This window comes from Rhinichthys klamathensis, unplaced genomic scaffold (assembly GCF_029890125.1).
Source record: "Rhinichthys klamathensis goyatoka isolate OS25496 unplaced genomic scaffold, OSU_Roscu_1.1 h1tg000210l_1, whole genome shotgun sequence".
In the NCBI taxonomy this organism is placed as follows: domain Eukaryota; kingdom Metazoa; phylum Chordata; class Actinopteri; order Cypriniformes; family Leuciscidae; genus Rhinichthys; species Rhinichthys klamathensis.
Window position 1 is genome coordinate 1528134 of NW_026606735.1, and position 27853 is coordinate 1555986.

Sequence of the window (27853 nt, forward strand, 5' to 3'; positions counted from 1 at the left end):
TGTATGTCATTCCCATAGTAGTGATGACATTAGAGAGACCAAGTACTTCAGCATTATGGGTATTTCAGTTTGTTCTTGCTGTAAACCGCACATGCATTTTGAGTGACAAGTGTGTCTATGCAAACAAGATTTCGTACATTTAGGAATCATTGTCCTTAGTGTTTGTGTATATACTGCTATAGACACATATCAACAAAACAGCAGCTGTGAAATTGTCTTCAAGAGTTCAAACCTTGTAAACGGCATTTAAGATTTTGGTTCTAGCTCTGAATTAAAAGCTGCACCCTCAAAAGGAAGAGTCTTTAACAGCACGGAACATCCGCAGTGACGTGGGTTCTACTTTCTGTTTAGGGTTCTGTTCTCGCCCGACCGGGCTGTACCCCGCAGACCGGCCCGTGGGCTTAAACCCAGGAGAGCGTCCTGCAGGAGTGAAACCCGTGGAGCAAACAAGTGCAGGTCGCCGCAGGAATCTGCGAGAGGTCACAAGGTCACCATAACCTTGGGCGTGAGAGAAAGCGTAACCTGATCGACGCGTGCTCCTGCGGATGAGCCTGGTGTGTCGCGGGCGGGGAGCAGGCTCCTTCATCTTACACACCTTATACCTCACCTGTATTTAACAAACAAAAAAGATATCAATATTCATTTGTTCATCCATTTAATCAAACACTGAGACACTTTATACTCTATTATTCATTATACTACCACAATTTACACTATAATGTGCATATTGCATAATTCCTCTTGTTCTGTCTTCCTTTTTTTTATCTCTATCGTCAGCTAATCACAATGACTACATTTACATGCACAACAATACTCCAGTATGAATCAGAATTTGGCAAAATTACGATTTCTACTAAGTCATGTACAAGCTGCAATCCGATTGCCTCATTCCGTGAGAGAAAAATCACTGTATTCTGCATAAATTCACTATTAATTACATACAAATAGTTCATGGAATAATAATGTAATTTTCTGTAAGTAAATGGAAGTGTGTGTAACTAACATTTGAGACAAAGAAGCAGGCTGGGAAGCAGATCCAAATGCAGGTTAGATATATTAAAGTGCGAACACAAAGTAACTGGTGAAAACAAATGAAAAAACGGAACAGGAGGAAACAAACTAAACCAGGGAATGTCCATTCAACGACTGCCAGAGAACAAGTGAAACAAAGGGTTACAGGCAGACAAGATAACAAGGGGGCGTGGCTAATAAGAAACACCTGGGGGCTGTTCCATAAACCAAGATTAGAGTATAAGCCAGGCTTATTTCGGTTAGTCAGGCTTATTTTTGGTAGATTCGGTTTCATAAATCAAACTTAAAAAAGTTCAAACTCAGTTACCCTGGCAACTTATGCTGGGAAACTAGCCTGGTCCAGGGCAGGCTAACTGTCAGGCTAAGCCTCAGTTGTTACACAGATCCTCAACACTGACCGACAAGAACACAATGATATTACCACTGACAGTCTCTAATACCATTATTGGACTTTATAAATACACAGTATACAGAAAATCAACTTAAATAAGGCAACAATATAGACAATATAGACACATATATAAGGCGTTTTAAAGTTGTCCGTTTAGGATATGTCATTTTTGTAATAAAGACATTTTAATTAAGGAGTGCCTCGGTTATCAGAGAATTCTTTCTCTACACTGTCATATATATATATATATATATATATATATATATATATATATATATATATATATTATGTACTTTATTATGTCTTTCAATTCAAACACATTTAACACAATTATACTAATGGACAGTTCCTTTAAAGACATCATATTTTCCCCCAATAAATATTCCTTATTTTTCCTTCTACTTTTTTTTCTTTTGTGATAATACCAACACATACATATAAATAAAACAATAAATAAATATTAATAAAAATATAACATTCACATATATCAAACTCTTATAGTGAATGACACATAATTCCTAATAGTTATTCAAGTAATATAATTTAAATATCAAATATTCAATATTAAATAAGTAAATAAATAAAATAACAAATAACTAGAAATAAAAGGGAAGGTTACATAAAAATGTAGTTAATGTAGGCCAATATATATTCCTTTATTTTATGGAATATTCTTTGATTTTAGAGTTGCACATATCTTTTCAAAATGTATACATTTGTTCTTAATTTAATGTTATCCTCTCCATAATGTACTTTAGAAACTAAATCTAACCACTCATTTAAAACTGGGGATTCTTGCTTTCTCAAAAAAAATATTGCATAAAAAGCTGTAATTCTCAGCATTCTAAATAAGTATATATCATCTTTATAAAGTAGCATAGGTCCTATACCCAAAACTATATTTTGTATCTTTATATATTTAGTTTCTTAAAAAAAATCTTCCCTGAATTAGGCTACTTCTGTTCAATTTCTTTTTTTTATTAGAAGTATAAAATATATGAGTGTAATGAGCTAGAAGTTCACTGCAACATATCCAACATCCTAAAGAGAAATTATTATAATTAGAAGATATTTCTAGTGTTATAAAATATCGCATATTAATTTTCCAAGAAAAATGTATATTTTAGTCAGAATTATTGCGCTCCTATTTGGCGTGCATGCACGCAGCAGCGCTCGTTCATAAAGATTAGCAGCAAAATGGATACATTTGCACGACTTTCTAACATTTACAGATGGAGAATATAACTGTAAAATGTAATTTTTGCACTGTGGGGGGAAAAAAACATGTCACAAACGCGTAAAACAGCACAAAATACACGCTGTTTGATGGTGGATCGATTTGATCCACGATAGACCTCTAGGGCTGCTTCAGAAACGCGTGCACACGCAATTAGCTAGACTAGATAAACCTGGATCAAATTAGTGAGATTGCGTGAACTTCAATTACCTTTTATGGAACCACTTTAGCCCCAACTTATTTGTTAGGCTCATTCAAGTCCGGTTTTGGAGTTTAATCCCCGCTTTTCTAAGCTTCATTTATGGAACAGCCCCCTGGGGAGACTTTATAAACATTAAAGTAACAACTAGGAACTGCAAACCATGGAGCAAGACCGGAAATAACATAAAAGTCCAGGAATACAGGTTGGAATCATGACAGCAACAGTATGTTGAAGATCAATAATGTGCAGTAGAGTGAAGTAACTCTATACCTTGTCATTGATTGTAGGATAAATCTGGCTGCAGAAGAACCGGTAAGCAACCACAGGCAACACACACAGTAGAGCTGTCAATGCAACAGTCAACCACACGTTGGACTGGTTAAGACAATTCCGGGCAGTTCCTGGACACAACAAACAAACACACACACACACAGTATGCACTCTGTTCGCACTACTATTCAGTTTTCTTAAAAAGTAGAGCATGTAATATTCCAACACATTTCACATTATAGTATGCTACATTGTCACATACTACTGTGAAATAAAATGCACAAGGTTAAGCTAGTAACAAAATAATATATATATTTATTTTTTTATTATTAGCTGATAACTGAAATAATACCAAAACAATCAAACAGTCACAATTTTTTTTATAAAATGATAAAATAACTATATATTGTGACAATTGATTTTTGACTGTCTGAACCCAATGACAGGTCAAAATAAAATAAAATAATTATATGGAGATGTTGTAAGTCCTCCTTACCTACAAATGCAAAAGAAGATGGACGTAACCGGAAAAGTCCATCTGTATACATGGCGAAGGTCAATAGAAAGAACATTCCTAAACTTCCCCAAACGTAGAGATGGTTAACAACAGTCCAGTATGAGAGGTCCAGCCCCAACTATAGGGAAGATAGAGCAGAAATGAGCTGAAATTAGTGAAAATGAACCATCCAATCAAATAAATAAAAAACACACGCACCTGCAACACAAGGTTAAACTGACCTGTACACACACGGTGACGGTGAGGCAGGTTTGAGTAATCAGTGCGAATGACTGATAGTCTGCACCATCTCGCCCGTCGTCTCTCGCCGTGTCATATGTAGCGGCGTAAGGCACAAAGAACAGCACCAGAGAGCTGTAACAGCTGTGAAGTGCACACATCATGAAAGCACGTTTACTGAAGTACTGGCTCAACTGTCCTGGCACATACAGCTGAGGGATCTCGAGACTCCAGCGATCATTCACATCCTGAGGAAACATAAAAAACAATAGTATGTCATATTTCATTTCAATGAACCAGTCCATTTCTAACCATTAATATATAGTATGCTACAAGGTCTCATTCATCTCCTTAATAACACACAAGAGCATGGTGAAGTGACGTATTTTAGTGTTTGTTGAAGATTAATATAAAAAGAGTCAGCTCCATGCTATACAAATGTTCCTTCAACTGTCTGCATCCAATATCAATCAGAACTGCATTTGTTTGGACATGCTCAGATATACGGTAAATAAATTCCCTGTTATGGTGCATATTCCACAACCCAAATTCTGATTAATACAAATATACGCCAGCCACATAAAATAGCTTGGTTTAAAATTGGTTATGGAAATCAGGTTTAAACATTTACATGACACTTAATATTCAGCAGTAATATTACTGATTTGACTGCACTGATGCTATTGGATGAGAACTCAACTTATCTGGATGATGACATCACTGTTTTCTGCAGAACTGCTTTAAAGCTGAATTGAACTAATTTCATAATTGATGTACTTTACACAGTTATTGAACAAAACTGAATTAAGACTGAACTGATTTCAACTGAATAATGACTCTTTACTTTTGTCTTTTAAGAGCTGCTGTACAGAACAATTTTCAGAAAAGCGCTACATAAATAAAGGTGACTTAAGTTGACTGATATAACCCAATTTCGATTAATGAAGGAACATTTTTATGCATGTAACAACACACACACATATCCTACCTGGTCAAACAGACTCATTCCCAGAACAGGCAGGGCTGTGTATACCAAATTATACAAAGTGATAAAGCCTTCATCATATACTGTCTAGAGAGAGATGCAAGAATAAAAACTTATTAATATGGTTATTTTAAGCAAAGTTTTGCAAGGGTAATTGCACAGAAAGAAGAACTTGCTCACCTGAGCGGAAAAGCCGCAAAAAAATGCGTACCAGAAGTGCACAAAGGTAAAGGTGAAGTTCTTATAGAAGAAGTAACGCAGGAACTTGCACATGCGCAGGTATGACCATCGCCCGTGTACCAGCAGGAGGCGCTGCAGGAAACGGAACTGAGCAAAAGAGAAGTCACTGGACAGCACTGCCTGCATCCCCTCCTGACCGCTGATACCCACACCGATATGAGCCGCTGCAGGGAGAGGAGAAAGCCCATAAGATTCATATAAAAGAAAAAATTTCAAATAAAAACAAAGCTTAACCATTCAATAAATATCCTTTGCAACAAGCTGACCAATCATTAACCATTACTGCTGGATTACTACTTGCATGTAATTTACATAATTTGTTGAGAGGACATTCTTCTAGAGAACATTTTATTGGGCACATAATAAATATATAAATATATAATATCTGCTAAAAGTACTTTTAGGAGTACATAAGCATATAGATGGTTTCAACGCTACAGTGTTGTTAGTGTAAAATAAAACTTAACTGAAAGCTGAAATAAAAGAAAATATAAATATTATAAGAATGAAAACAAACAAAACTAACCGAATACGTTTAAACTGAAGTACTAAAATTGCTCAAATTAACTGAAATAAAAATAAAGCTATCGAGAAAAAAACCCTAATAAAAAAAAAAAAACTAACATTAAAATGAAAACTTATTCAAAATATTAATAGTATAAGAGTACATAAAATAATACTAACTCTGCAATGCTATTGACAAGGATTAAAACCTACAAATTCTAATTCTGATTTAATACCCACAGAAACGTTCGATTTTTTTATCGTAAATCAACACGATGAAGTTCCTGCGGATGTTTATTTTATATATTGCTGTAATGCTGAATTCACCTTTAATCATGCTAACATCATTAGCTCCATCTCCTATGGCTAGAGTGACCGCTTTCTTATATTTCTTGACGAGCTCCACCACCTGAGCTTTCTGCAGAGGAGTCACTCGACAGCAGATGACCGTCTTACACATGCACGCCGTCCGCAGAAACTCCAGCTCCATGTTCTCCAGAGCGAATGCCTACAAACACAAAGATCACAGACAATTACATTAGAGTTACACAGTCACACAATGTTGGGGAAAGTTCCTTTAAAAAGTAATGTGTTACAATATTGTGTTACTCCCAAAAAAGGCAACTCATTGTGTTACTTAGTTTTTTTGTTGTTGTTACTTTTGCATTACTTTGTGTTACCTGGGCTTGCTTGTTTTTTGATGAAAATAAAAAAAGTTTTATGGCAAAAGTAAAGGCCCTTTCCCACCAAAAGTGAAATAAATAATAAACCTCAGGCTGAAGAAAATGCAAATTTACAGCTGTCCAGTAGAGAGCGTAGCAATACAATTTTTTTTGTAAAAATGAAACACTAATGTGATGTCGTTCTTGCTTTTTGGTATGGTTGAATTGGATTATCAAAAGGTCAGCAGCAAAGACATTGGCTAATAAAGTGAGATTAAATAAAGTACATGTCTATTATTTAACATATTTACTTATTGCAGGTTTGTGTAATATTCTGAGTTTGCATTTGCATTTCAGTTATTCATTTATTTTTAGGAATACTGAATCTATTTTTGTGCAAGTGAGATGAGTAAATGCCTGCTCACAATTAGTCTAGATTCTCTAGAACTACAATAACCATCATGTTAGGTGTCAGTGGATAAATGGGAAAACCAAGTAACTTGCATTACTGATTTGTGTGTGTGTGTGTGTGTGTGTGTGTGTGTGTGTGTGTGTGTGTGTGTGTGTGTATGTATATATATATATATATATATATATATATATATATATATATATATATACACTACCGTTCAAAAGTTTGGGGTCGGTACGATTTTAAATACTTTTAAAAGAATTCTCTTCTGCTAACCATGGCTGCGCTTATTTGATTAAAAATACAACAAAAACCAGTTATAGTATTAAATATTATTCCAGTGTAAATCAGCTGTTTTCTGTGTGAATATATAGTAAAGTGTAATTTATTCCTGTGATCAAAGCTGAATTTTCAGCATCACCAGTGTCAGTGTCTTCAGTGTCAAATGATCCTTCACAAATCAGTATAATATGAGGATTTGATGCTCAAGAAACATTTATTATTATTATCAATGTTGAAATAGTTGTTGGTCTGTCAGTTGTACAGTTTTTTTTTTTTGGGATTCTTTGATAAATAGGAAATTCAAAAGAACAACATTTCTTTGAAATAGAATATTTTGTCCTTGATAAATAAAAGTATTGATTTCTTTCCTCCAAAAAATAAAAATAAAATTCTCACTGACCCCAAACTTTTGAACAGTAGTGTATATATATATATATATACACACATACACAAACCAGCAATGCAAGTTATATATATACACATATATACATAAATACAGGAAATGAGATGGTGTCACTCTGGGCAGCCACACACATCTCAGTGCCAAGGGCAGCGTCACATTAGGACATTAGACAGAAGAAAGTATAGAGGAGTGATAGAGACTGTTTCTCTCACCAGACTGTGTCCGTTTATCACCAGTCCGTAATCTCCGTTTACGTTTTCATCCTGAACCACTTTAGGAGTATTACCCAGGATAATCTCAGGAATAAGAAATTTATCTTGTTCAGTATCAGGACACATCTTTAGTCGGGCATCCCTTTTCAAAAGAGAAACAAACATGAATATAAGAACAACAGAAATTAAATAGAAACATACAACAAATGTCTAAACTACATTTTGGATATGAAATTTCATTGAGATGTTCATGGTTCCCTAAAGAACACCCTTTTTTTGGAGGCCCACCCAAATGAGTACTGTTTCCTGCGCCCATGTGTTTCAGTACATGATGCATATGATGTCATCTGCATGAGGTATACTACCTCAGCTCCTGTCTGACCTCCTCGGGTGAGTTAGATGTAACAATAAACACGTCGTTCATCTCCTCCCTCAGCAGGTTACATGAATAGCCGATGTTCTCAGCGGTCTCTGTTAGAGAAAGACAGAACGTACATCAAACTGTTTTCAGAGGTAATTTATCATTAAAGGAACTTAATAAACAATCCTGCCAAACACGAACAAAAGAGCACACACACATGGTGGGTAATCATTACATTAATGATTATAAATGGCACAAGCACTGAACTCATTATATTACATAATTGAATTGCACTTTCATAATGCAAAATATAGAAGTTTGAGTTTAGGTCTAAAATAGTCTTTTGGAAAAGATGGTGTTCCTGAATGCCTTCATGAGATGCAAAGTACAGTAAAAGACTTAGGTTTACTTTTATGCATGTCAGTAAAGGGGTCACAATTTTAGAATCAAATAATAAAGCACCTTGCTTGTCCCCAGTGAGCACCCAGATTTTGATTTCCGCTTTGGCCAGCTGTTCAATGGTCTGAGCAACTCCATCCTGAAGTTTATCCTCTATGGCCGTGGCTCCAATTAACTACACAAAGCGGACAAGATGAAGTAGAGACGACAAGCACGTTAGCCTCACATTCTAAAAAAATAAGATTTTTTTAATATTAAGGGTGAATTACACAGAGCATCAAACTTTAACCTTTAATAGTGCTGAATAAGAAAAGTTCAGTTAAACAAAACCAAACGGCTATAGTGAATATTAAGCATGCGGTCTACAAATGAAGTCACAGACCAAAAGCACAAGAGGTGCAGGCAAATGACTGACATAATATTTACATTTGCTGCGATTTTTATGATTAAAAAGAAAATGTTAGCAAAAAATCTAAGAAAAAAAATGTGTGCTTTTTCATTCTTGGAACAAAAAAAATATTTACATTTTTAATATTACATTTTTCTATCACATATTTTAATATCTTATATGATAAGCTAGTCACTTGATATTTTCATACACATTTAATAGGATTTTGCTGGATAGTGTGTATACCATCATGTCTTTCTCTATCTCCTCATATAGTTTGTCCAGTTTCTCTTCCCGTTCATCCATGGCCACACTGGACTCATGGTGGCGCTGTTTCCACTCTGAAAAATATTCCTCATCCAAATCCTTATATGCTAGAACAAGAGTCCTCAATCCCTCTCCTGCAAACTCCTACAGAGTCAGAGAGAACAATATTCAATCACCATCAAATATAAAGTTACGGGCAAGATATATACTTAAGTCTGTGAATGACGGGCATTCAAATTGTGAGGAAATCTGCAGGGCTTTTTATGGAGTTACCTTGCTTAAGATGTTCTGCTTGAGTTTGGAAATTGTTTACTGATTATTTAAACAGACAGAAAGTTTACAATTTCCAAGGTTTTGTAATAGAGCTAAATAGAGTCTAAAGTGTGTGAGAGAGCATGAGAAAGATAAATATTTTGCGATCTTATCGTGTTCTCACTAGCGCCCTCTGGAGTTGACTCACATTGAGGTGTTCTGTGGTGACCTCCATCAGTTTGTTGCAGGAGGGATGTAGTCTCTCATAAATGATGGTGTCTGCTCCTTTACAGTACAGGGAGAGTTTGCCCTCTGGATTGCGAACTGAAAGAAAACCACAAATCATAAGAAAAAGGAGTCTTCCAAATCACTTAATTGGTGCCAGCCAATGCCAGTGTGCATACCAATCACAGACATCCTTTTTCGCACGTTGTTAAAGTCAAGGATGGCTAGCAGCTCATAGCTTCTCTGAATCCCCATTTCCTCAATGGTCACTGTCTCAGGGCTGCGGGAGCGGAACACAAATCCGAAATTACGTGCGGCAGTGACCAGAGCGCCCTCATCAGGAGACTGGGCCTGGTACACCAGATCACCTATAGAGCAAAACAGAAGGGAGAAAATGCAACGCATGTTTTAATGTACACATACATACAGTATATTAAAAGAAAGGCATGTTATACACAATCACTCACCCTCCTTTTTCTCTTCTGCCATAACAGTGTGACAGAGAGCGAGTAATCTGAAGAAAGCATGAACGTCTGGAAGCTCCAGCTTTATAGCCTCTACCAGACTGTGATCATAAAAGAGGAACTTTGGGTCCGCGAGCCGGTTAAAGGAGAAATCCACTGGTGCCATTTCCTATTATAAAACTCGAACTCATTAACCCAGCAAACTCATTATAAACCTCTGTGTTTGTTTGAAACTTTGCTTCTCACCTCTGTGATCTCCAGCCTTTGTCCGGTATAGTGATCGATAACATCTCCTGTAGGGTAGAGAAAACACATTAAGTTCAAACAGCATCTGGCTGTTTGATCACGACAGGGGAGTTTTGTGTCTCAGGAATACGGCATTTGCAATCTTTTGAAATACTATAGGCCTATAAATATAATAAACAACTGATGCATGTGGGATTGGTCCTGACCATAAGATTTCCCGTTGATGGAGCATTTGTTGAAGGTCATGATGTTCTGGGTGAGCGTGCCGGTTTTGTCTGAGAAGATGTATTTGATTTGACCGAGCTCTTCGTTGAGTGTTGTGGTTCGAGCCTCAGCTGGCGTGTCAGTTCGAGCATGATACATGTTCCTGTCCCAGTTGATGTAGTAACTGTTGCCTAACCGAATCACCTCCATACTGCAACACCAGACACAGAGAATGAAAATGACATTCTTTTCTAAATTAGTGCAACATTTTTGCATCATCAAAACTGACAAAAGTTTAATTGAAAAAAGACAGAAGCGCTGGAGCCAAGAGACCTAGAAATCGTGTGTAGAATATTTCTTCATTTTACATCATAATGTCTTCATTTTATAAGTACTACAGTTCTAACTCAAGTCATAAACTCTCCAAATATTAAATGTAAAAAACAGATTTTCAATGTGGTTAATACACTTTTAATACATTTTGGTAGTTTGAATGAATGTTACAAAAAAAGTATACATGAACTCACACTACCTAACATAAAGAGAGATGGGCACCACAGTGTTGAGGATTATAATGTAGGACCAGAAAGTCAGGAACGCTGAAAAAGCTATGTTCTCTTCCCGTGGAAGAAAGGCGTTGAACTTTGACCCTGCCCGATGTTCCCAAATCCCATTCCCGACAGCCAGAATAACACACATCAGAGCCAGAAGTCCAAAAATCTACAAAGAAAACACAACAGATTAACCTGTTACCAACCTTGCAATATTTTATTCATTCTTTTGTTCTGTTCATTTCTATTGTCTATATACACTACTTTTTTAGACATATTTAAAAAAATATAAATTATTACTGTGATGGCAATGCTAAATTTTCAGCAGCCATTACTCCAGATCCTTTCAGAAATCCTTCCATTATGCTGATTTGGTCCTCAAGAGACATTATTATTATAAATATTGAAAACAGTTGTGCTGCTTAATATTTTTGTGGAAGCAGTGACATGTTTGCACATGATTTTTTTGATGAACAGAAAGGTCAAAAATAACAGCATTTATTTGAAATGGAACTCTTTTGTAATGAAATCTCAATGCAGCATGCATAATAGATCAATAAAAAAAGAACAGAAATAAAAAAACGGAGCAAATCTTCACGTGAAAGAGAGCTGCAGATTAGACATTCAACTTACAAAGAGCACCAGTACATTCATGAGTCGATCAATGCTCGTCCTCTTAAAAGTGCTTTTCCCACAGTTTTGCATCAACTTGGTCTCTGGGCCTGAAGAACCAACATACTGTATATGAACCACAACACTTTTTCTTTAGGAGTACAATCTACTGTAATGAATCCAATCATAAAGCCAGTGTGATTATTTATTTTAGGGTCGGTTTTTGTCTATTCTGTTAAGTCTATGGACTGGCAAACCAGTTTACACCCTCAAAAGCATACATCACACATTCTCTGTAGTAATAAAGAAGAATTGAACTGGGACACCAGACAGGTCCAGAACACACATCACACTTCTATCTGAAATTATTACCAGCAAACAGCACCAGGCCAAAGCACCAGTCTGTGTTTCTAAGAGTGCAGCCCCTGAGCAGGACTCGCTCGTTGTCCAGAGAGTATTTCTGTGTGTCGAACGTCAGTGTGCCTGTAAATCGATCCAGACGGTTGTTAGGAGGCTCACAGCACACCTCCCCTGAAGAAAGCACAGAGAAGACCAGAGGAAAGTGTTATTTCTCAGAGACTTAGAAGCTGAGAAGACTTTAGAGTTCTCGGTTATGTTTCAGTGAAGTTAACTTTTTCATGAGCAGCATAGCTCAGATAATTTGGTCTTGGTAAAATGTTAGGTTTTGGCTTATGGTAATACACTTCTGAGCACACAATGAGAACACTGAGATCTCTTTTGAAACTCTACAGAATTTGAAAGATTACTGGGGTTTTGCTTAGGAGAGAAAAACTGAGAAGCAAGAAAAGTCTCAATTTGCTAATCGGTTCATCACGTTATCTAGAAAAATAATTGACATATCAAAGACGCAGTTTGGGCTTTTTATTTTGTATCAGCTAACAAAACTCAAAATGAGGATTCACAATAGAATGATCATAAAAGCCAAATGTGAGAAAAGATCCGTTTACGTGTCCTGTACAGCTCTGACTGGTTAGATTTCACATAATTCCCGAAGAAATTAGATAACCTTACGTGTTGTTTTGTGTTTTTATTTGTATCAACTCAATAATACAGGTTTTTAAACCGTGGTAACTTTATAATGTTGTGTTAGCTGACACCTTCGTCCTGTATTGTGTTAGTTTAGCAAAATCCTCTGCTGAAATCCATCTACAGATATTCATACATACATACACGCTTCTAACTATGGTTACAGACACTCAGTCAACTCGCTCTCGAGTGTTCACGGACTGGCTTTGACCATTCCAATATGGCGGACAGCTTACATTTACGGCCCATTGAAAAAGCTGCTAATGTGGCATCTATGTATATATATCTGCGAGATTTCAAGGCCCAGAAAAGTAGTAAAGACATCGTTAAAATAGTCCATGTGACTACAGTGGTTCAACCTTAATGTTATGAAGCGACAAGAATACTTTTAGTGTGTAAAAACACACACAAAAATAAGGACTTTATTCAACAATTTCTTCTCTTCTGTGGCAGTCTGATGTAGAACCCAGAAGCGTTGCATTGTGTTTACAACGTGAACAGCGTCAGAGACTGACATGGAATTTCTCAAAAACTCGTACTCGGATTTCATAAAAAATATCTTCATTTGTGTTCCGAAGATGAACGAAGGTCTTATGGGTTTGGAACGACATGAGGGTGAGTAATTAATGACAGAAATTCAATTTTTGGGTGAATTAACCCTTTAAGGCATCTTTACACAGCTGGTCTGTGCCTGCTCAAAATTCAGTGTAAAAATGCAAAGCTGCAAAAGTGCCAGACTAAACCATGTCTGCTCTGACAATCCTCAGCACACCTAGTAACAAAACATACAGTTTTAATTGTGGTATAAATGAATTTAGAAGTTTATCAAGCGACGAGAATACTTTTTGTGCGCAAAAAACAAACAAAAATAACGACTTTATTCAACTAATCATTTCCTTCTCTGTGGGCCGTGATATTTCACGTAGTGAAACTACGCAAAGCTTCTAGGTTGTACGTCACGCATCACACACATGACCAGCGTCGGCCAATAGTGAGCCTACGTGTGACATGCAACCTAGAAGCTTTGCGCAATATCACTACGTGAAATATCACGGCCGTACAGAGAAGGAATAAAGTCGAATATAGTTGAATAAAGTCGTTATTTTTGTTTGCGCACAAAAAGTATTCTCGTCGCTTGATAAACTTATGGTTGAGCCACTGTAGTCACTTGGACTATTTTAATGATGTCTTTCATAACTTTTGGGCCGGCCAGTTTCGAACCCTTAAGAAGCCTATGGAGGAGTGATCCAGCTCTCAGATTTAATCAAAAATATCTTAATTTGTGTTCCGAAGATGAACGAAAGTCTTACGGGGTTGGAACAACATGAGGGTGAGTAATTACTGACAGAATTTTCATTTTTGGGTGAACTAACCCTTTAAACAGTGACATAAATGCCACTTCAGAAGCGCTTCTGTGCCACCTTTTACAGTATAAATTCGCCATTAGATTAAAAAAGTGTCACTAAAACACTGTCATTAACTACAGCAAGAAATTCTGTTTTTCTTTCTCTCTTTTTCCTCACCATTGAATGCAGCCAAAGCCTCTAAATTGTCCCCCATGTCTCCGGTTACAGTCAGAGCCTGTTTAACCTTCAGGTTTGTTTCTCTGTGTGGAAAAATGACAAAAAAGGGATCTAGTACTTCAACTGTAAAAACACAATCCATTGTGTATTTCTCATGAGGTAATTTCAGCTTAATAGAAAAAAAAGTGTTTAATATAGCTTCAAATATGAAAACCACAACAGCAATCCCTCTGTTCTGTTTCTTGTACTCACCCATCCAGCTCTGCAGTCTCAATGTAGATCAAGTTGAGCGGTTCACTGCTAGACAACAGGAGCAAATCTGCCTGTGAAGAAGATGCAGAGAGATAAGGGGATTTTAATTCAATATTAAGTTACATCTGATCTTGAATATTTACATAAGATTTAAATTATGTAATATAAATGTAAATCTTTAATTGTATTACTGTGACAAACTGGTTGTTCTCCAACTTTATGATGTCTCCCACTTGCACATTCATCCATTTCTCGCTTATCAGTCTATTATGAAAGAGAAAGACGCATAATTCTGATTACAATATGTTGCAAAACTAAGGGTGTGTGCACCATTCGTTTCTATTTAACTCAACATAAATTATGAATGCACATGAATCTTGCGGAGCTTGATTTTGACATATGATGAGGGACCACAAGAAATCTGGTGATAACAGATTTCTGACAACATAGAATATACAGTAAGGCATCATTCATTCATTGTGTGTGTGTGTGTGTGTGTGTGTGTGTGTGTGTGTGTGTGTGTGTGTGTGTGTGTGTGTGTGTGTGTGTGTGTGTGTGTGTGTGTGTGTGTGTGTGTGTGTGTGTGAGAAAGAGAGATCAAGATATATGAACACAGGTCAGAACAACAGGAAGAACATTTCTATGTGTCTACAGCTGTGTCCTGTTGGGATTGATGCGTTTGTTTTGTAGTTAGTTCAAAATTCAAAACATTCCAGATTAAACCAGAGATAGTATTAAAAGTAGACGCACCATTTATAGAAATTAAAAAAACTACCACTCAGTAGAGAGGCTTTAAGAATATAAGTCCTGCCTTTATGTTAAAAGAGCCAATCACCTTCTAGGTAAATGCACCATTTGTTTGTTTTGCTCTAGGAAGTGGAAAAAAAAACTGGGGGGAGAGTTGGTGTCATGTGAAAATGTGTGCAGGTAACAAGACTCAAATAAATACGACAGCCACTCACTTTCCATTGATAAGCACATTCACCTTACGGTTATTCACCTGCCTGTCACTTCTGTGGCGATTCTGCAAAGAAATAAAAAGAGAAAAAAAGACTGAGGGAAAATAATGGAGTAAGAAACCATATGAAAGCAAAAAGAAAATGATAATAGAAACCCTTATGGGATAAATGATTTGAAGACAGAGCAGAGAATATTCTGTCTTTAACTGCAAAGATCTGCATTTACAAAGGTCTCATTCCAGTTTTATGAACGAGGAGAGAAAGAGGAGCGGAGCAGCGATTCCCTAAATCCCATCCACTCCCCTCAGCAAGAACATAAGGACTATTGTATTCCTGCCGTGGCTCCTGTTCACTGTATCAGATTTTCCAGCCCACCACTGACAAATTCAGACCCGTAACCTTTTGCTTTACGAGTTTCTGCTGTTCGAAAGGAAAGTTTGCGTGACGCCCGTACCCCAAAGTAAAGGGCATTTAAATGAGACATGTGCTGAGTATTATAGTAAAAGCTGTCATTTTCATTAATTAAATGTCATTTATTTCCAACCAGACCATAGGAAAAACCAAAGTAGCTCAATTTGCGATCTAGCAGAGGGTCTGGGGGTTCTCTGGATTACAGGGGGACTGAAAAAAAGGAGTACTAGTAGCTGTAGTCTGATTTCAACTATATTTAAAGAATTTATACTCCTTACCAGGTACAATGCGATATTTATGAAAAGCGGGATTTTGGGACCAATGAGATTTCATCCAGAACTTTTCGGCATAAAATAATCAAAAGAATGTTGCATTTATTCTTTACATGGAAAACAAAGCCTTTATTTCCCCTTTATCGTGCAGTCTCAGATGCTTTTAGCCACAGAAAAATAAACCAACAGAATTAAGGGCTTCGGGAATACAGAGCAATACGCTTTAATAATCAGTCTTTGGCATATATAGTAAAATCACAGTCAGATCTCGCTAGTTCCAGTCAGGAGGGGAAAAATGAAAGAAACATGAACAACGGATGAATAGATCTTCAGTGTGTTGCATACAGTCACATGTGTGTACTTACAATATCATCAATGGCATCTTTGGCTGCAGTCACTGTTAATACTAACACTAGAGGGAAGACAGTGGTGAACCAAGGCAGAGAGGAAATAGCAGGAATAACCTACAATACAACACACACACACACACACACACACGTTAAAATGTGCTTTGAATGTTGCAATGTGATAATTAAGTATTAAATGCCACAGTAGAGTACATCACATTGTGAGCCAGAGATGGTGCACTAGTAAATATGTGTATGGGAAAAAATGGACCACACAATATGACGGCATGATCTGAGCTTAAGACACAATCTATGATATCATTATTTCGATTATAGTCAGATTTTCTGTACAGAAAAAAAATTGAGCAGAATATTTTTTTCACACAATTACAAAAAAACTGCAAGTATCACATTGAATTAAATTAAAGAAATTTTTTTTTTTTTTAAACATACCCTAATAATCTATATTGGAGAGCATGAGAAGACATTTGAAAGCTTACAATCTGTAGTTTTCATATTTGATGATTGATTTTCAAAATAAATTACAGAAGAGCCGTAATTTAATCAATTTGCAACAAGAATATTTTCATACTCCTAAGGCATGTTAAGACCTTTATTTTGAAATAGTGATGAACATGAAAATCATGAAAGAAAAATGAAAAAAGAAAATCCTTTTTAGAAAAAAAGGTCTGAAAATTATTTAAATATAAAGAAAAAAATTATAGAAAAATAGATTCACCATTTGTGATGTGGCAGCGAGCTATAACTCACATGCGTGTTCTTTTTATGTGATTATTAGAGTTTGAATTCATATCAAAATATGCCAAACTTCCCTTACTACTTCTGAATAGGATGCCTACTTCATAAATTGTATGAAAATTTTAGAAATAATGGTTCAGATCACTCAAAACACATGGAAATGGAGGCGCCCTTATATGGGCAGTAATGGAGTCTGGTTGTGACCTAGTGAAAAAGTTTGGTACTGCGCCCAAACAAAATCTTACTGAAAGCTCATTTTTTGAGATATCAACCTAAAATTTGAAACACAACTTGTTCAGAGTTTTGGCTTTGATTTTCTTGCAGCTTTAGAGTCCACCAGGTTTTGAAAAAATATATTTTATATAAAATATGAATAATTAAATGTTTGCATTTGACATTTTCATAAACTCAAACTTCTAAAACTTTTTTTCTGTTTCACTTTCTTAATTTATTTAACTTTTACAAATGTTAAATCTTAATCTGCCAAATGTCTTCTTTAAAACAAGACCAATCTTACATCTATATTCCAAAGCATTCTTGATTTACAACCATTTTAGTTCGGATTGTGCATTTTCATGTTTATTCAAAAAAGGGGGCACGACCCTTAAGAGGTTAAATAAACCAAAAAAACTGACATCTATATTTTCCTGTAAAACATACTCCAATAATCTGTTTTATTTAAACTTTGAGAAATCATTGTGTCTAATTTAAAATGTTATTGATAACGTAATTATGACAAACAGTTTCATAGATTTCTGTCTTTCCTCATTAATTTACTACTATATATGTAGCTGTACTTGCATGAATGGAAATAGCTGTCATTAAGTGTAACGAAAATGGCTGCCAAGTTAACTGACTTGTCTTAAAGTCAAGGCTAATAAAGAGTGAGCTAATAAAGTTATAGGGTCATGACACAATCATTATTGCACAAGTATTTAGTAATTTAGAATTTGTGGGGCGTAGACTTAATACGGGAAGTTGAGGTCATGTTTTGATCACATTCTTTGCAATATGCATGACTAAACATCCTCAAAGAATTTAACTTCGGTAACACTATTTTGATAATCCATTTTAGACATTCTACTAAGTTAACTTTGCAACTACATGTCAACTAGCAGTCAGTAGAGTATTAGTAGACTCTATGCTTAATATCTGCTAACGCTTTATTTTATTAACATTTTATTAACTAAATAACTTTGCAAGTACATCAACTTGACTCTAACCTAACAGTCTACTAATACTCTGAGAGTTAGCTGACATGTAGTTGCAAAGTTAGTCATAGTTAGTAGAATAAAGTGGACTCTTGAAATAAAGTGTAACCCTAACTTCCTTTGTCTCGGACTGACTTTGATTATCAAATGAGTGAGTGAATGAATATATTAATGAACTAATGAAAGAATACTCTGAAGATCCAGAGCTTCATTCAGTTAACTGCATGATGTATGACGCACCTGTAGGGTGAGCAGGAAGAGGAAGTACGCATTGGCGATCCTCTGGAACTGCTCAAACAAGTTGAGAGGCAAAAAAGTGAAGGGGTTGTATTTGGAGGTCTTGATGGAATTGGTCTTCAGGAAGAAAAGATAGAGATGAAAGATGGTTCAATAGTGTTGTGCAGACATCATCTTACATGTGTCTAAAGATCACACATGCTTATTTCCTAATAAGATAGCAAGTAAGATTTCACACATTTGAATCTCACACATAATGAATACAAGCAATGACATAGTGACAAATAACAAGTGTTGGACTTTGGGAGTTTTTTTTTTTTTTTAAAGAATGGAATCGAAAATAGCTGCAATCTGTTAAGAGGAAACGGGTTGTTCCATTTAATGTCATCATGACACATTCGGTCACCTATATCTTCAGACAAAATACAAATGTTAATTTTTGTAGCTTTGAATCAGAGTGATTTTCTGTCACACTGATTTCATACTTACAGCATATCTGAAGGATGAGTTATATTCTCTGTCGTTTGCTCTGATTTTCCTCTCCACCTCTATTAACAAATATAGAGAAAAACTTTAGATTAGGCTTTTAGATTAGGTTAATTTGGTTAGGTCAGGCAAGTTTGAAGAAGTGTGTAATTTGCAGCCCTCTAGGTCATTGATAGGACAAACGGATAGTCCTGTCCTAAACTCACACCATTGGATTACTCAAAAATTACACTTCATGATGTAAGAATGATGTAAGATTTTGTATGTATGCATGTATGTACCTCTCTCTCTCTTCCGCGCACAGTCTAAGCCAAAGAATGACATGGCTTTCTTTCTTCTTTTTCAAGGATTAATCATCATTTCTCTGAAAAGAGAACAAAACGCTTGTCTGAGAAAGAGTGTGTTAAACTGCTTAAAGGTGAATATTTTTAAAGGGATATAGTTCACCCAACATTAAAAATTGTCATCACTTACTTGCCCTCAAGTCCAAACATGAATGAGTTTCTTTTTTCTGTAGAACACAACAGAAGATATTTTGCAGAATTGAATTCCATAGTATTTATTTTCCTACTATGGAAATCTATGGCTATACTGTCAACTGTGGTTACCTACATTCTTCAAAATATCTTCTTTTGTGTTCAACAGAAAAAAGAAACTCATTCATGTTTGGACTTGAGGGCAAGTAAGTGATGACAATTTTTAATGTTGGGTGAACTTTCCCTTTAAGGACGTTTTGTTGAAATAAAAAGCACCAAGACATCCTGACTTTTGAAATGTCAGTGAATAAAACACTGCTGTGACACATCTTTTACACAAACATACACACATGAACACATTGATACACTACCAATCAAAAGTTTTGGTCAGGATAGTCTTTTTAAGAAATTAATACTTCTATTCAGCAAGGATGCATTAAATTGATAAAAAGGGAAGGTAATGCCATTAAAAGGGAACATGTGACACTGAAGGTTGGTGTAAAATAAAACAGTTGTTTGAAATTGTATTCATATTTCACATGACCGTTTATACTGTATCAAAAATGAATGCAGCCTTGGTGAACATAAAAGACTTATTTCAAAAACATTTAAAAAAAAATCTTACAACCCCAAACTTTTTAACTGTACATCCACACTTACACATCACACACACTTTCCAATTTGAGGAAACAGCACTTATGAAACCCGCCCATTGGACAGAATTCCAGAGTGACACAAGAGCTAATTTTAGAAGTGTGTGTTTAAGAATGTGTGTTTTAAATGTACAGCACACATGCTAGAGAACCTTTGGAAGAGCTGTTTTCCACTGCGGCCACAGCTTGCTTACGCTGTCCACATCACAGGGAAAAAACTAGTCATTCTGAAAACCCCAAAAAAAACATTTAAGGGGTTACAAATCAGTCCCATTCTAGTTTAATTTGAAGACTTAAAGTGGCAGTTTACCCAAATGTGTGAATTCTGTCATCGTTTACTCGCATTCATGTCATATGAAACTTGAATGACTTTATTCTTGGAGCGTAAAAGGAGATATTTAGCTGAATAAATGTCAAAGCTGCTCTTTTCCATTCAACGATAGAAGACAGTAAGCAAAAGGATCAAAATGAAAAAAGTAAATGTACCATAAAAGTAGTCCATATGATAATTATTTGAGAGCTATGGCAGAAGGGAAACACTTCAAAAGTATAACTTCCTTTTTTTTTCTTTTTTTTTTTACACAAAGCTACATGTATCATATGACTTGGAATATAGAATACAAGTTGTATGGACTACTTGTATGTCACTTTTATGATGCTTTCTTTGTCCGTTTTAAAGTTTGACTGCCCCTAGTCACTGTATTATTTCATTGTATTTGTATTGGAAAAAGGACAAATGTCATAAATGTTTTATCATTTATCATCATATTTTTGACTCTACATTATATTGTAAACTGTATGATCAACATGTACTGCGAGATCTAAATAGCAATGGTATGCACAAGAACTTTCCCACTCCAAATGTCAGTGACTGAGCCTATAAAAAAAAAAAACTATTACAGCATGTTTTGAGACAGAGACAACACCCAAGCCAAATGTGCAAACTTTGTGAAGTTCATTTATCACGACAGCATAACATGCAGGGAATGATTTACAGTAAAATAGGCAGAATAGGAGAGAACTAAAGCCACCGAGTGAAAAAAGTGCAAGTGGTTGGAAAAAGATAGACATGCGTCCAATCAAACCACAGAAACAAATAGGGGGGGGTTCTGAGGGGGTGCAAGAAAACAAGGCACAGACCACAATACGCACACATAGAAACCACATATGCAAGTGCATGTTTGCAAACACTCATTCTACAGGAATACATTTCTCACTGCCACCACTGTAAGGTTAGGCTGTAACCTCACTGTACCAAAAAAAAAAAAGTAAATGAGAAGATTCACATATAAAATGTGCTGATACCATTTTAATTAATTAAATTACAAGTGTTAAGTGTTATGTGAGCAAGACCTGTTTGACAAAATAAGGTGTGGAGGGCTGGAGATGAAAAAAGCAGGCAAAGAAAAGGGTTTCTCCCTTTTCAACAAGCCCACACTTGCCTTGTAAATTCCAATTACATTTTTATTTTATTTTTTTTAATTAAATTAGTCAACAGGATGCAGAATTGCATATTGAATTGAACTAACTAAAATAAAATATTTGAAGGTATAATATTTATCCATGTCATTTCAATTCAAAATGAAATTCCAATTGGAATTAAAATTGTGATTAAACAGGTGAAATGACCATATTCATATAAATTCTAACTCATATTCTCAATGCTAACCAAAATAAATAAATAATAAAAACTAATGTCATACATCAACTGCCCCATTTTCAAAAGCTCTGACCTTCTACTCTTTGGAGGGAATGACTGGCAATTTTACAAACACAATCTAGAGCCAAGAAGTCCAGTGGCTGTCATATATGTGTGTAAGTGTTCAAAGGGGCTATTGTGTGCTATCTTGTTTTCCACCTTTCCCTTTCCTAAGTTCCTGTGTGATGTGATTATAAAACAAATGGGTGTGCATACGTGAGTAATATCTGAGTGAATATAAGAGAAATCTACAAGGACCGAAAAATTGAAGATCCTGCCTTTTGATAAGCTTTGGTGTGGTGTCTCTATACCTCACATGCCTGCATATGGGCTGACATGCTCTGGTCACTATTACTCCACACCACTTCAGATAATCTACAGTACCCTGCTACTATTTTTAAAACCTATGACTGTAAATGTGTCATTACACAGAGAAGTTGGAACATAACGTAATAAGTTTCATCACAAAATTATGTTAAAAAATGTTTTATGAAAGAAAAAATGGGTCATGGTGTCAAATGCCAACACTACTAACAAATGTTGGTTTTAAACCAAACAAACAAATAATAGGACAAATCAGAAGGGTGTGAAAATAAAGATACGGAAACCACTTAAGTGGTTTTGAAAGTAGGGCAATGCATTGATCAAGGGGTTCTGTAGAATCCCACTGAAGACAAAAGGAAATGCTGTAGTGTGTGTTTATAGATACATAGACACTTTTTGAATAACTACAAATCAAGACAGGGTAACTGAATGCACAAACAGAAACTCAAACTCAGTCTGGTAAACCGTGAGGGAATTGGGATCAAAAAAACATTGTGATTTGCAACATTTTGATTAACCGCTGACAGGTCATTCAATAGAAGGAAGTGCTAATGACAAACAAGTGAATACAATGTAGTCTGCACACACTGTGGGAAAGCTAAAAGATTAGCAACAGCATGTGTAACAAAACGTTGAAACACAAAAATAGTGAGTATTAACATAAACAAAAGAATCCATATATTATAACATTTTCGATTGAACTGTAAATTAGTCTCCAATGGATCAGTGTTAATGGAGTGTTGATAGCAAAACGTAGCTCATGTAGTTTACCACATGCATTTCTAACCAGTATGAAACATGCAGTGACTTGCAGCAGGATTCCTCAGAAACGCAGTGATTATAGTGAGTTACTCCAGTCTGGAGGTGACAGCAGATTAGTGATGGGTGGGGAAGATTCTTTTTAAACTGGAGTTTGAAAAGTAGCGAGTAGTCAAGTAGTTCAACTAAAGTATAGCACCTACAGCATCTTTAAAATAGTAGTTGGTTGCACTATAGCACACACTACCAACAAAAGTATAACAGCTTTAAAGCTATTTAAAGGGGCAATATATAAAATATTTCATATAATTTAAATAATTTAATAAGCTACTTTTTAACCAATGAATCTCTTGAGTGACCGCATCAAACTTGAACAGATACATATACCAACTACAGCTAAATAAAACTAGAAAACATCAGACACATCAGTGTAACAGACACACAGACAGATGTTTCTGCAATACGATATTGTTATTATAGTATAGAATATTTTATTACACTATAGTTTAATATGTTTGTATATGTATTATATATCGTTTAATTTGGAGCATATAGTTTGTTACTGGAAAAAAAATACAATATTTTGAAAACGGCTGACCTACTGTCACAGTACTGACTAATGTAGTTTGTAGCTTAGTTACTCCCCAAAGTTTGGAAGGCACATACAATATACAACAGCCTGCTGATAGTTTAATCTAAATAAAAAAGTAACTTATTTACAAATATTTAGGTTTACCAGATGTTTTTCAAAAATTTCAAAAATTTTCTTTGAAAATGTTTTTCTTTTTAGCTATGCAAATTAGGTACATAACTTTTTTCAGGGTTCAGGTTCAGGGTTTGAAAAAATATATAATCTGTGTTTACCAAAGTGTATCTCAGACATAAACCATGCAAAACTCATCCACAGAGCTTCAGGAAGTCCGATAGGACCACTTCTCCATAACTATGAGTCAGGTCAATAGAGGTAAAGTTGAGGAAGACACACTAAGAGACGACTTTGCCTTTAGTTTACATATTAAAGTGCTAGTAAAGGAATGTTGCTTTCCAAGCAGAACAACTCAAACACAAGCACCCATCCTGCACTAATGCGCTGAGACGGTAAAGGAAACTCTCAAGAACTTCTAGTTATACATTAATGGTAGCAGCAGCATAATTTCTACGAAACCCGTCCTGAAGCAGACCCTACTACTAAATGTCCCTATAGTGAGCTGCAGGCACCACAATGTGAAGAGTGCCACTGTTGCAGTGGGATTTTATCATTTCCTCAGCTTCACTCAGGAAACATGCTGACTGAGACAGTCAGAGGCGGGCATCATGGGAAGAGATATGTGATGGGCGGCCGAGAGCTAAAGAGCAATGTTATAGCATCTCACTTGAGATAAATGACTGGGGCTAGATGTCATGTTAATTTGGTGTGAATTGTATTTGTAAAATGCTTTTGGCATTTATGGTCCTTGGATGCAGATTTGACAAATGATGTCAGCTAATCTAGAAATAAAACAATTCAGTCAGCTGCTCCTATGTAGCCTGGTTAAAACCAGACCATTCTCAGTTGTAACTGAGTTATGGTCTGGCAAAGCGTCATAGACAAATCATTTCCAGAGGGGCGTCACCAACGGACGTCGCGGATAGACCTAAAACCAATCAGGGGTGCGTTTCCCGAAAGCATCGTTAGCCAACTATGGTCACAAGTTCCGTCGTTACCAATAGAGTTCAATGGAATTTGCGACCAACTTGCGACCATAGTTGGCTAACGATGCTTTCGGGAAACGCACCCCAGAGCGATGAAGGAGATGACGTATGCAGAGCGGCAGAAATATCTCTGAGTGTTGTTCTTTGCTCGGTTTTTAACAAAAAGGAAACGTTCAAATCGCATAAAACAGACGCGATAGCTGATTCGAACGAGTGATGTTCGACGGCGGCATCCATCTTTGTAATGTAGGCTAAAATCTGCTTCAAAATCCCAGCAGCGCTGTCGTCATCGTGTAAAGCCCGCCCCAACGTTTCTGATTGGTGCCTCGATTTCGACGGATTGGAAATGGGCTTGAATGAGCTCTTTGCCAGACTAACTTTCAGAGCAAATCTAAATTTGCCGGAAGTTGTCTGGGTTTTCCCAGGCTAGCTCCTATGTCTAATTTGTCTGCTTTCATTCAAAATTGAATTGAAATGTCTGCTTACTGGAAGTCTCCATGATATTGTGCTGTGTATTAAGCTCAGGTCACTCCTTCAATGCAAATTTAAGGGATTTTCCTATCTCCCACACTTTTTATCATCTACCAGCAAAATACACAAGTCGAATGGCTAAGAAAACCAATAACACACATCTTCCTATAAACAAGTTGCACGGTTTGAGGGATCACAAAAGGTGAGGGATGACTTACATGCTAAAATGTAATGCTTGGAGCCACGTTAATTCTAATCCCTAACTCAAACTATGAGCAGTTCTAGTTGTGATAGTGATGTTAACGTCATAATAGTTTATGGCATGCTACAAGACCGCTCCCCTTCTTCTGTTGTTATTGTTAGTAGAAGTTTATTTGCTTGCAACTTCACTGTTATTATAATACAACAGAATTTGAGGAACTCAGTAACTTCTTGTTTTATTTGTTTTTACTGAAATCCCCTCATGGGATTAAAACGTTGAACTAAACTTCATTTTCTACTTAATTGTGTAACTGTACATTTATCCATTCTAAAACGGAAAAAAAGACAGAAAATACATTTTTGACACTTCAACTAGCCTTAATTGAGATAAAACAATGTCTAGAAGAGGCAATAAAGCGATAAATCACAACTAAATGGAAAATCTATAAGACATGAGCAGATGAATAATTCAACCAAGCCTTACAATAGCGCTCAGGTATAGCAAATGAAGGAGAGGCCTCTCATTTTACCAGATAAAGACATGTCATTTCTAATGACCTTTTAATTATTTATCCATTAACAATAACAGTTTGTCACAGAGACAATCATATCTGATCAGACAGAGCCTGCTGTGTGTTGACACTGCATTATTTATCTGCGGACGGTATTTGACAGTGAGTTGTATGGGCCACCAGAGGAACTCAGGGTCATGCGACAGTCACAGATATACACAAAGCCATCATAAACATTAAACGGCACTGGAAGGCTAACACAAACTCCTAAACCTGAAGAGAACCAGACTTCAGACTGTCCTAAACCAGATTTGAGAATCTGCTACATGCAGTACAAGAAAAAACATGCAAGTTTTTTGAAGTCTGTAATCAACAGCACTTAAATATTCAGCAAAATAATGCAAATGTTATCCTATACTCTCAAAAAAAGTTCCAGTTAGAACCAAAAGGGTTTTACAACCTGACTATGTAGTGCTGTGCTCTATGCCAAAACACAAACTTTGGGATTTTTTTATCGACACCCACAAAGTCTGATTGCATAGAATAGTAATAGCACACCTTCCCTCAACAAGCCATATGATTCGAGATATCATTCAAACCTGTAACACAAATGAGTTACATGCCAAAGTTTAATGCTTAAGGTAAAGAATTAAACCTACCACTACTGTAAATGCGGTATATGAGCAACTTGTAGTGCAACACCAGTCCATCTAATCATAGAGGAAGGCAGATACAGTCAGACACTAAACCGGATGAGCTATCTCCTATCTTCATCAGGTCATTAGATGAAACTTTGAAGTGTAGGCCTATTGTTCAGTACAGCAATACATGATATGCTTTGCAACATGGTTTAATAGACTAATGCGCTGATATATTATTATATATTATAGAGTTAAGGTTGCAAACTGTCAACCATTATATTATGTAGAGTATAAACTGAGTAAATCCCCAGTTTATCCCCAGACTAAACAGACAGATTCAGGTAGGCTATATTACACCACAAAATGAAGATGTCTTCAATGAGTTAGACAATTTCATAGATTTAATCTTGTGTTATCAACATTGCTGCCATTTCTATAAAAAAATACATACATAAAAAAAAACAATTATCAAAATGAAAGTATGCATTACGTCACTTAATTTTTCCACCAAAAAAAAAATGTGCTGAAGAACAACAGAAGAACATCAGTGGTTTAAATCAATTCTTACCTGGTGTAACTTCAAGAGAGTTCAACTCTGTATCTGTTTCTTTGACAGCTGGCTGGGTAGAAAAGTTATACAGTCCACAGAATGCACATTTCCAAACATCTCAGCTTTTTTAGTCTAATTTTTGACACCCTCATACTTGTTCACAAGGCAACCATGACCAAAAAATCGCCCCCCAGGTTGTGTATCAACGTGAACCTCTCAGTCTTCCCACCCCTCTTTTGAAACTGCTGAGACGAGTAAAATAAAAACTCTTTCACTCTCACAGCCTCTATCTTACTTCCTGTTTTTATCAGAACAGTCTGCAGGGTCCCGCTCTGCTGACCTTGACCTCTTGCTGCACCCCTAACTTTTACCCTCAGTATTCTTACCGTAAGCGTCCTACGGTGACATCGCAGTGTGTGTAGTAGGTCTAACAAGGCAGGCACTCCTTTCTCCAGCCAGAGATCACCGAAGTCAGCTAAAGAGTCTCCTCCTCTTTGTCTAGCCCTCTTATTTTCTTTCTCCTCCTCCTTTCTCTCACTTTTCAGCCTTCCATCTGCTCTCACTTTGCGTTGATGGGAAACAGGGAGTGCAGGCATCCAGCCTAGACTCATTCACTCACACACACACACAGACACACACAAGATAAACAAGGAAGAGGGGCGGCAACATGTTCTTTTCGGTGTTACTCTTTATTTCTCTACACTTGTGACAGTTCATCTGAGGATTCATTTACTCACTTGTCTTCTGGTGTAACAAACTGTCAAACTTTTATTCAGATCTCTGTACATCTCTCGGTCCCTTTCTGTTTCGCACTCACCCACTTACTAACTAGAA

At 36.2% G+C, this 27853-nt stretch overlaps 1 protein-coding gene across 3 annotated transcripts; it reads right to left on the bottom strand.

Moving 5' to 3' along the window:
- On the bottom strand, positions 1 to 27620 carry atp8b5a (ATPase phospholipid transporting 8B5a). 3 transcript variants are annotated; one of them, XM_056263871.1, is made up of 28 exons: positions 27406 to 27620; positions 19323 to 19405; positions 19045 to 19103; positions 18559 to 18672; positions 16367 to 16465; positions 15322 to 15383; positions 14551 to 14623; positions 14360 to 14430; positions 14108 to 14190; positions 11910 to 12068; positions 11559 to 11647; positions 10907 to 11094; positions 10377 to 10585; positions 10171 to 10217; positions 9928 to 10093; positions 9640 to 9828; positions 9444 to 9559; positions 8963 to 9127; positions 8392 to 8503; positions 7934 to 8039; positions 7569 to 7710; positions 5925 to 6105; positions 5034 to 5257; positions 4857 to 4940; positions 3871 to 4116; positions 3629 to 3767; positions 3133 to 3263; positions 1 to 607 (listed from the first exon to the last, which is right to left on the bottom strand). In XM_056263871.1, exons 2-28 carry the CDS (start codon positions 19363 to 19365, stop codon positions 287 to 289), a joined length of 3618 nt encoding a protein of 1205 aa, XP_056119846.1. In that variant the 5' UTR covers positions 19366 to 19405; positions 27406 to 27620; the 3' UTR covers positions 1 to 286. The 3 variants fall into 3 exon arrangements, with proteins under 3 accessions (XP_056119846.1, XP_056119847.1, XP_056119848.1); XM_056263872.1 differs by lacking the exon at positions 27406 to 27620 and adding an exon at positions 27038 to 27232; XM_056263873.1 differs by lacking the exons at positions 15322 to 15383; positions 16367 to 16465; positions 18559 to 18672; ... (1 more) ...; positions 19323 to 19405; positions 27406 to 27620 and adding an exon at positions 15195 to 15222.
- Between the last annotated feature and the right edge of the window lie 233 nt (positions 27621 to 27853).